Source organism: Rhinolophus hipposideros (genome assembly GCF_964194185.1).
Source record: "Rhinolophus hipposideros genome assembly, chromosome: 22".
NCBI lineage: Eukaryota > Metazoa > Chordata > Mammalia > Chiroptera > Rhinolophidae > Rhinolophus > Rhinolophus hipposideros.
Genome location: NC_138068.1, coordinates 34,786,832 through 34,797,743, shown reverse-complemented (window position 1 = coordinate 34,797,743; position 10,912 = coordinate 34,786,832). Strand labels below are relative to the sequence as shown.

Sequence of the window (10,912 nt, the reverse complement as noted above, 5' to 3'; positions counted from 1 at the left end):
TATTTATATCAATCTCGGTCTGAAATAAAAAGGACCCTTTTCCACTGTATACTTTTTTCTCCCCTACCGTATTTTATAGACTGAGGCTAGGAAAGCTTTCATCTTTCAACTTAGAAGTAAAAATGAAAAAATAGTTACAAGATTTTAGCATCAAAAAAATTCTCAGTACAAGAATCTCTCTTTTCCTCATCTCACTTTGATCTCTTTCTTTCTCTTCTAAACAGGTGAAAGGAAAAAGAAAAATGCCAATACTAATTCCTTTTTTTATTTTTCACATCAGTTGGGCTGATATATTAAGCTCTCAGGCTATAGAGTCATAATTTTTTTAAAGTCATTATGATGAAAAAAAATACTTCAAACCCACAATGCTACAAATGTATTAAAAGTGACTCTGTCATCTACTATATGTGTATTCATCTCAATAGCTTATAGCTGTTACAGCTTATGCCAAAAGTAAAAATACAAAGTTTGACCATAAAAAAAATAGTATTCCACACATTTTGAAGTCAATTAAAATATTTCTATTATAAATTATTTTCTAGAAGATTATCATTTTTGTCATTGGTGATTATAGTTAAATTAATTTTCTCTAAAGCATCACAGAACTTAACATCTTGTAGTTGATATAGAAATAAAAATATATTTTAAGTGATGTTCAGTACTTACCACCTCCTCCTCCAAGGAGACTGGCATTTGCTGTTTAAAAGAAAACAAAACAAAACAAAAGACATTAACTAATATATAAAATATATAATATGCCAGATAGTTTAATAAAAAAGTAGTAATGATCATATCTCTTATAAACACACACATACTTTTGTATAAAGACAGCCTTTACAACTGCTTGATAATGATTTGAAAATTAAAATGTTTTGCTATTTTTTTATCTTCAAATAACTATTTTTATAATGTACTTTCTTCTGATAAAATAAAGTACATATTGTGATCCTTTTATTTTCCATTCTTTATCTAAATTAATCTTCTGGGTTTTCCATTTTATCAGAGATAGAATAATGTTATTTAGGCCATTTCCGTGACTTCAAAGGACAATGTACCAAGAAGATATAATACTAATTTCAATTAAATTATACAACATCAAATAATGCTATCTCAAGATACTTTGCAATAGGAACTCTTAAACAGTAATAATGGATTTATTACTTTTGGCATTAACTTTTCACCTGAAGAAAAGAAATAAATTTTAAACATTTTTGTAAAACAATGCTGTGCCATTTCTTACCCAGTTATCCATTATTCTAGAACACATATTTATAAAAACCAAATAATAAGCAAAATATAAGATAATTTCATTTTGATTTCTTTCAAGAGGTTAAATTTTCATAAAGTTCCATTGCAAGTATTAAGCAATCTTATGCCTATGTTTATCTAGTCATTATAACAGCCAGAAAATAGAAGTCAATATACACTGAACTTAACTTTATTCCTTAGAGTTGTTATGTATCATAGGTATTATTTCATGTCATCAAAAAAAAAAAAAAAAAAGAAAGAAATCCTGAAGCAATACAAACAAAGTATGTCGCAACCGGAGTCCCTTTCTTTAGGGATAATCCTGAGCTACCAAAAGATCAAATAAATCATTTAGGAAAACTGAGTAAGGGTCTTTAACTTTGAATTTAATGTGCTGTCCATAGGACCATGCATTGCCACAAATGAGAGAAGTAAACATCAGTGTCAATGATTCCATCAATAAATAATGGATCATTTTAAGAATAAATGACCATATTCTTATTGCAATGAGGCTAAATATGTGATGGCTTGCTAATTATTGCAGCACTACAGAGAATATCATGAAAATGCATGGAGCAAATGCCTTTGTGGGTTTTCTCAATATTCAATATTACAGCATCGAATCTTACTTCCTATGATCTAATTGCTGTTCTTGCCTTCCTCCCAGTTCTTTTGTCACAGACATGGACTGAATAGCAATGCCATTATTTAACCATAAACAAAACTCACTTCTGATGTCATAAAGTCTTCTGCCATGCTATCACCACAGTTCTCCAAATCCCTCTGACTTCACAGTGAGAAAGTGCAATAGTATTTACATAATGATAACCAGGACTTAATGTCCTGTCCCAAATCAAACTTTGTAACTGTTGAACTAATAACTTGTTAAAGGGGCACTAGGAAAGATGTTGCAAATTTTATTTTGGTCCCATACCCTTTAGAGGATGGGGAAATTTCATGATCAAACCGACTATTGGCTAATCCAAACATTTTCTAAAATCTTAGCCACTTGCATTTATGAAACTGCATGGTATTTCACACTCCTGCTGATTTTTTATTTTTATATTTGACTAAGAACTACTTCCCTATCTATAGGTTTTTCCAAATCCCTGAAATTCCATCTGTTATCCTCCAATTTTCACATATTCATTCATAAAAAAAGGTATTTCCAACACCAAATAACAACAATACTGAACAGTAGCTTTTCACTTAAATTATCATGCCCAGAAGCACAATAACACACTATAGCCTACTTTCATCCAATGTTTTGCTCAATAAAGGTGGAGAGAGAATGCCTGTTTGTGAACATAGCCCAAGGCCCATCTGTTTAATCAGGCACTTGTCCAATAGATGTGGGTGGATGAGTGGGAGTAGGAATAGGAACTGGAATTCCAGTCTGCAAAACTATCAAGTCAATTTATGTCACATGTGTGCTCATGTCTAGATAAGCATATCTGGTCACATTTTAACATCAACATAACACTATTTTAAAGAATTGTGCCATTCTACACAGTGCACAATCACTTTTAAAATAATTTCATATGCATTATAATTCATGTAATAGAATCTTAATCTAAGTTGCTTAAATATATTCAAAGCAATTCTAATAACTATAATCCTGATAAAAAATTTTTCTAAAGAATTTATCAAATTTAAGTCTATTATATTAATTTCTGTTCTCCAAAAATAAAAAAATAAAATGTTTATTAGAAAAAATACCAAGCACATTTTCTTCAAGAAAAGTGACATAAATGTAGGCAAATAAAAGTGAACCTTCATTATGATACCTAAGATTACTTTACCTTCATAAACACATTATGATAATATAACTGATTCTCAACATTTATTGGTCTGGTAGATTCATATTGTTTCTTCCATTTACAAAAGTGAAAATGACTTTTGTGTGTCTAAATTAATAGTTATTTAATTTCTACCTAATAAACTGTTGTATATCCCAATTAGACAGGAAGTTCCCAAAGATAAGGACTGAGTTTGATAGTTTGACCTTAATCTAATAAGTTCTCAATACATGTTTCCTAATAATGAGATAATTTGCAGGTTTAGTCCAATTTCTTTATTGACATGTAAGAGGTATTTGTTTACTAAAGTGTGTGGAAAGAGCCAAACCTTGGTCCTTCTTCCTCCTGGAAAATCAAGGACTGTTAAAGAAACTTAAGGTTTATTTGGAAATACTTAGTGATCAAGAATGTGTGAAATATATTTATGTCTCTATCTAAGTGTCTTGGTAGAGAAACTTTTGGACATACCTCTTATTATTCCTAAAGTTTCACAGAAAAGGAAAAGGAGAAAAGAAACAAGGAAAACATGAATTTATGAGCATAATGCCACTGCTTCTAAAGTATGATTTTAAACTATCTTTTCTGAGCATGTTCAGTAACCAGCACTATTTTCATTCATATTTTCCTAAATAAAATGTCCCTTCTGTTACTAGAGGAGGCAAAGGGAAAAAAAAAATCAAGCTATACTACTTGTCTCAGAGACTGACTCATTGAGAAACTAAAATGAACTGTTACAAGTTAATGAATCTGTGTATTGCATTTTTACTTCCCCCCAAAATAACAACTCAATGAGATGAACAGTTTCACTGTTTATAAAACAAAAATAATGTTGAACCTAAAAGGGAAAAAGGGTTATCTAAATCTGATTTCAAAATGGTAAGCAAGGAGAATTTAATGGTAATACCTTAAGCAAATGGTTAAGTTTTTTAAGTTTATGTGAAATTGTTTTCTTCCATATGAACTCAATTTTGAGTTTTTAAGTTAAAATTATCAAATTTCCATAAGTGTAAATATTCATTTTTGAATTATCAAAACCCCCTAAAAAATGAATACAATTTAGAAATCCTTTGTTTGGGATAATTAGCCTAAATAAAAAATGATCGTGGCAGTTGCCAATAGTGTCATTGGTGACAATAGTGTCATTTCAAGGTACAAATAGAATATTACACTATTTTCTTGCTAAAATAAAATCTGTTAAATAACCCTCTGTGTGTGTGTGTGTGTGTGTGTGTGTGTGTGTGTGTGTGTGTGTATCTTTTCAAGAATATAATTACAATTAAATTGTGGATCAAACCATGAAAAAAAATTACTATATACTATAAATAATCTTCCATTACTGGAAATTCTTAGATGGAATATATGCCATAACATTATTAGAATGCAAGACAAAGATGTAATTATGAGACAACTGACGCCTTTTCCTCCTAAAATCTAAAAATCCTTTTTATTCTGCATAAGGTAATGGAAAAAATACTGAACTGAGAGCCAGATAATCTCTGCTTTAATTCTCAGTTACTAAACAGCTAAGTGATTTGGGCAAGTCATAGTCAACTATCTTATTTATATTCTTCCATCAGGAAATTTAGAATTAATCAGGGATGGAAAACAGGTTTTAAACAATTCTGAATCACTACATAGAAGAAACTGTCTGTACCTCTGATTTGAGAAAAACTCTGAGACTGAATCTAGGCTCAGTGGATAAGAGAACTATGATCAATTAATATTATACTAACATTAGTCACAGTCAGAGTTGGGTAAGGAGAAATAAAATGGCAGCACACATGCCATGCATTGGGGACCTCTGGATCAGATTTAGATTTGACAGTTTTTGCTAACCTGACATGTTCCAGCATTGTACTGTAGCATACCTATTAACTCCTGCATTTTGAGTCAAAATAATCCAGTTTCTGAGAGCCAAACTATCCTGATAAGTGTTTGAAACAATTTTTTATTCCACTTGCACAGTAATTTCTATTATCTTTACAGTAATTATTTGTTTTCCCATTTTATTTCTACCCCTACCAAATACTGTTAAACAAGCAACAGCCTGGGAGACTAGTTTTCAAATATTGATTAAAACTATTTATGCAGGATTTTTGTTTGCTTTTTATCATTATAAAATAAATTATAGTTGCTTTTATTCTAACAAGATCCTGACCACCTAGTTTAGTTTATTTATTCTGCTTTCTTATTACAATAGAGCACATGGATTATCAAAATTACTGTTGGCAAAAACTTCCCCAGGAGCTCAACTTAAAACACCATTTCAACATGTTATCATAAAAGATACAAAAGCTGAAATATTACCCTTTAGAAAGACACACATTATATTCCCTATACTTTGAAGCTCAAAGTAGGAAGTACTAAAAAAATAAATCTGTTAGGATTAAAATCCCAAGCACATGCATAAACAGTAGAACTACTTTATACAAGGAGCAACCATCTCCACTGACAGCTGGGGAAATATAATCTACACAGACAAACACAGCCATCAATTTGGCAACAGCTCTCTGTTCATGCTTTACTAGATTTACACCTTCTAAACAAAAATAATGAAACACCAGAGGTTTGGGTCAATTCTATCATTTCCTGCTTTGAAGCTGACAGAGAGAATTAAGGATAGACTTAACTACCACACATGTAGAAGAAACCAGGCATAAACACATGGTTGATACTTTTGCATTTCATACCTACTTCAGAATTTGAGGGTTAATTGGTTTGAATAAGCTGTAACCCACTATGAAGCCAGAAGTAAAATACAATGAGCCCTACTGTTGATAAATAAGTGAAAAGCCATCAGGAATTGGAAAACAAACTTGGGAATATTAACAAATAAAACAGAATTACTCTGATTGAAGTGTGAGGGAGAAGCTAGAGCTGTCCCTGTTTTGTCAATTTGGCTTTACCAGCTATCATTCTGCATGCTCAGTGACTTCTAGGAATACTGAAACATGAGAGGTAAACCACTTATTTTGTCCAACTCCTCCTTTTTACAAAAGTGGACAGTTAAAGAGGGTCAAAAATGTTAGGAAATTTGTCCAGGGTCAAACCCTGGAGAAGAACCTACCACACAACAATGCTACTGGTAATTTCAAATTGCAAATACATATATGTACAACTTTGTTCATCAGAAATCACATACAAACATAGTAACAAAATACACGTGCATGAAGTCTACTGAATGTTATCCCACTGAAGATCATCTAACTTAATTCTTAAAGGGTGAACTAAAGCACTGGCAGTTCCTACAGCTCCATAATGAAATATAACTAATGCAGAATGAGAGGAATCAGCACATGCTTCTACGTACTAGTCATCCTTCTTGACACTGCTCTGAATCAGTTGTAATTTTGATAATGATAATACTGGCTCAGTTACAAAAATGGGATTACTTAAGTAACCCAATCTGAGGCTTTCCAAAAGAACAAACAAGCATGTCTAAATAAGGATAAAAATTAGTTCAAATCTATATTCACTTTGTGGTTGTAATGATGCAAGACACTTGAACAGCGGTTTTAACTTGTTTTTGACAAGAAAGGTTTTTAATACAAACTAATTCTCAATTTGAAAAACGGAAGATGTGCTTATATGAGGGAATCTGATATACTTTTAGCCTGATTAAAATATAACCCTAAACATGTACCCTCATTTACACACTTCTTAGGGACTATAAAACTAGACAGTACCTTTTTAAAAACTGTTTTGCGTAGTTTCCTTATTTCATCTTTCTCATAATATTATGGAATCTTTATTTCTCTCCAATAATGAAACAGCAAGTAAGTTCACACAAAAAAGGTTTATTGTAGATTATAGTTTAATTTAAATAAATAAGATAAAAGAACAATTCTCAGTAATAGTAAATAGCTGGGAAGATTGAGCCAAAGAACCTCAAAGGTAAAGGACTGGAGGTTAAAGGAAATGCTGGATTGCTACCCTGAGAACATTTATGAAGCTGTAAAATCCATGAAGGTAGAGGCCATGTTTGTTGGTATCAACAGTACCTTGCACGATTTTTGGTACAGAGTAACTACTGAAAAAAATATTTGTTAAATACATAACTAAGGAAATTAATGGAAGACAGGGAAATGAAAGAAAGAGGGGAAGAAGAAATCATATTTCTGGGACAGGTAAGAGAGCTATAATGATAGATAATGACCCCTTCACAATTTTACCGGCAAGTAAGACTGTGCCAGGAGGAATCCAAATAATTTAGGTCAAATTTCAGACAAATTTATCTCCCTTGAGAAAGTTCTTGATACTCCAAATGATTTACTAAACTCTTGGGTTCTCTGTTTCTTAATCAGTAATTTGTTAAAATAATGGTCATGGTATGGATTTGCTGAGAGGAATAAGGGTGATAACCTATGTAAATGCATTCCATGGTGCCTGACACATGCTGTAATTGTCAGCTCCCTATCCATGACCTTGATTACAGTGCTACTTCTGGCACCCAAGGTGGTTAACAGAAAACCACCGCTATTAAAAGTATTCAGACTAATTCACACTTTTCATGGACTAGGCCATGTTCATCTTAGAGAACTCCAGTCCTGTGCCCTCACTCAAAGACGTCCTATACTATACCCTAAACAGAGTTTTGGGAAGAAACCAGGACTTAGGCACAGAAGAGAGTTAGGAACAAGGCTATCTTCAAATTATTTTTTTAATTATGTGTTTGGGCTTAGGTCAATTAAAGTAATTACCTTAGGTAATTCTATAAGCCCATAAAAAAATGGATGCCAATATTTTGCATACTATAATAATTTTTCCCCCTTCCAGGTTATTTTGATTATATAGTCAAAAAATAATGTGGTACATTTTATTCCAGACAGCTTCTGTTTATTCCTCAAGACCCACTCTCTGCAACTCCCCTTGCTCTCTACCCAAATGACCCATATAGATGACATCAATGGGTCCTCTTATCTTCTGGTTCTGTTTGAGTTCAGTCAATGGGAAGCCCTGGCAGCAACTGATAGGAGAGATGAGAATGAGTTCAAGGTTTTTATTTTCCTGGCTCACTCCCTGTAAGCTTACTCAGTGACTTGAATAAAGGTCACTGCTCTAATTAAGTTCATTTAGTTTATAACGTGACTTTCTCTCCTTTTGGGCTCTGGTATTTCTCCCTACATTCATCTCTTTCACTTTAGACTAGTAACAACTGTGCTGTTGGTAGCCTCTGGTTCTTGAACAATCTCTTGAAGTTCTTTTACACCATACCTGACTCTAACCCTTGTACTTATTCCATTTTAAAATAAGATATCCTTAAAGCATCCTAATTTGATTGTGCCAAGGTTCCTCTTGGAACTTTGATATGGTTATATAGACTGGTCAAAAATAGTAGCTATCCTAAACCTCATATCCCTTTCCAAACTAACTCTCTTAGTTCAAAACTGTTATGAAGATAGCTCCTGTTCTTATGTTTTCATTTGAGCAATAATCAATATAGCAGACTAATCTTTTCCTTATTGATTAAAAATATAAAATATGTAAAGATATATTTTATATTTTTATAATACATAAAATAATATGTATTCATTTGAACACGTGAATCAAACTTTTACTAAACAAAGACTTTTGGTTAAGATGGTGGAGTAGGTAAATGCTTTCATTGCCTCTTCCCACCACAATATCAAAATTACAACTAAATTATAGAACAATCACCTTGGAGAACCATCTGAAGTCTAGCAGAACAGAACTCCGATAACTAAGCATATAAAGAAAAAAACATGTCAAGTCTGGAAGGATGGGTGGAGATGTGAAACAGGCTAGCAGGCTACTTTCACAACAACTGAAAAAAGCACAAACCCCTGGAGGCTAAATAACATGCTACGAAACAATGAATGTGTTAACAAAAAGATAAATGAAGAAATCAAAAGATACTTTGAGACAAACAAATATGGAAATAAAATGACCCTAATTCTATAGGACACAGCTAAAGCAGATTTAAGAGATAAATTCATAGCAGTATAGGCCTACCTCAAGAAACAAGAAAAATCTCAAATAAACAATCTAAACTTATACCAAAAGGAACTACAGAAAGAAAAACAAATGAAGTACAAAGTGAGTAGAAAAAAACATAATGAAGATCAGAGTAGAAATAAATGACATAAAGCATAAAAATACAAAAGATTAATGAAACAGTTCTTTGAAAAGATAAACAATATTGTTAAGAATTTTAATCAAGCTCATCAAGAAAGAGAGAGGACCCAAATAAATAAAATCATAAATCAAAGAGAGGAAGTGACAACTGACACCTCAGAAATACAAAGCATTATTAGAAAATACTATGAGCAATTACATGCCAACAAATTGCACAATCTGGAAAATATGGAAAAAATCCTAGAAACATACAATCTTCCAAGACTAAATCAAGAAGAAACAGAATATCTGACCAAACAAAAAACTACTAAAGAAATCAAATCAGTAATCAAAAAACTCCCAACAAACAAAAGTCCTGGACCAAATAGCTTCACAGGTGAAATTTACCAAATATTCAAAGAAGAATTAACACCTATCCTTCTCAAACTATTCTAAAAATTTCAAAAGGATAGAAGTCTCCAAGCTCATTTTACAAGGCAACCATTAACCCAATTCTAAAACTGGACAAAGATATTACCCAAAAAAAGAAAAGAAAAGAAATTATAGATCAATATCCCTAATGAACACACCCTGCTTCCCTGAAAATAAGACCTAGCTGGACAATCAGCTCTAATGCGTCTTTTGGAACACAAATTAATACAAGACCTGGTATTATATTATATTATATTATATTATATTATATTATATTATATTTGTTATGTTATGTTATGTTATGTTATGTTATGTTATGTTATGTTATGTTATGTTATGTTATACTATATTATACCTGGTCTTATATTATAGTAAAATAAGACTGGGACATATATTAATTTTTTGCTCCAAAAGATACATTCGAGCTGATTGTCCAGCTAGGTGTTATTTTGGGGGAAACAAAGATGCAAAAAATCCTCAGCAAAATATTAGCAAACTGAATGCAGCAATACATTAAAAAGACCATACACCACAATCAAGTTGGATTTATTTCTGGGATGCAAGGTTGGTTCCATACCCACAAATTAATTAATGTGATACACTACAAAAACGAAATGAAATATAAAAATCATATAATCATATCAATTGATGCAGAAAAGCATTTAACAAACTTCAGCAAAAACTCTCAGCAAAGTGGGAATAGAGGGAACATACCTAAACATAATAAAAGTTATGTTGACAAACCCACAGCTAACATCAGTCTCAATGGTGAAATACTAAAAGTGTTTTCCTTAAGATCAAGAACACTTTTACTACTTCTATTCAACATAGTAATGGAAGTCATAGCCACAGCAATCAGACAATAAAAAGAAACAAAAGGCATCCAAACTAGAAAGGAACAAGTAAAATTGTCATTATTTGCAGATGCCATAATACTACGTATATACAGAAAACCCTAAAGATTCCACCAAAAAACTATTAGAACTGATAAAGGAATTCAGTAAAGTATAAGGATACAAAATTAATATTCAAGAATTGGTTGCATTTTTATATACCCATAACAATCTACTAGAAAGAAAAATTAAGAAAACAATCCCATTTACAATTGCATGAAGAAAAAAAAAAGATACCTCATAATAAATTTAACCAAGGAAGTAAAAGACCCATACTGAAAAAAATTTTTAAGACATTGAAGAGAGAAATTAAAGAAGATACAAATAAATGCAAACATATACCGTGTTCATGGATGTGAAGAATTAATGTACTTAAAATGTCCATACTACCCAAAGCAATCTATAGATTCAATGCAATTCAATGCAATTTTGCAACTCAATGCAAAATATCAATGGCATGTTTCA

The 10,912-nt window shown here is 31.7% G+C and overlaps 1 protein-coding gene across 4 annotated transcripts in view; it reads right to left on the bottom strand.

Annotated features, from left to right (window-relative positions):
• MACROD2 (mono-ADP ribosylhydrolase 2) overlaps positions 1 to 10,912 on the bottom strand; it is a 2,186,605-nt gene that overhangs the window by 1,709,796 nt on the left and 465,897 nt on the right. For all 4 annotated transcript variants that reach the window (XM_081033481.1, XM_081033483.1, XM_081033484.1 and 1 more), the window contains exon 4: positions 667 to 696. In XM_081033481.1, coding sequence (XP_080889607.1) covers positions 667 to 696 — 30 coding nt within the window. The remainder of the gene's footprint in view (positions 1 to 666; positions 697 to 10,912) is intronic.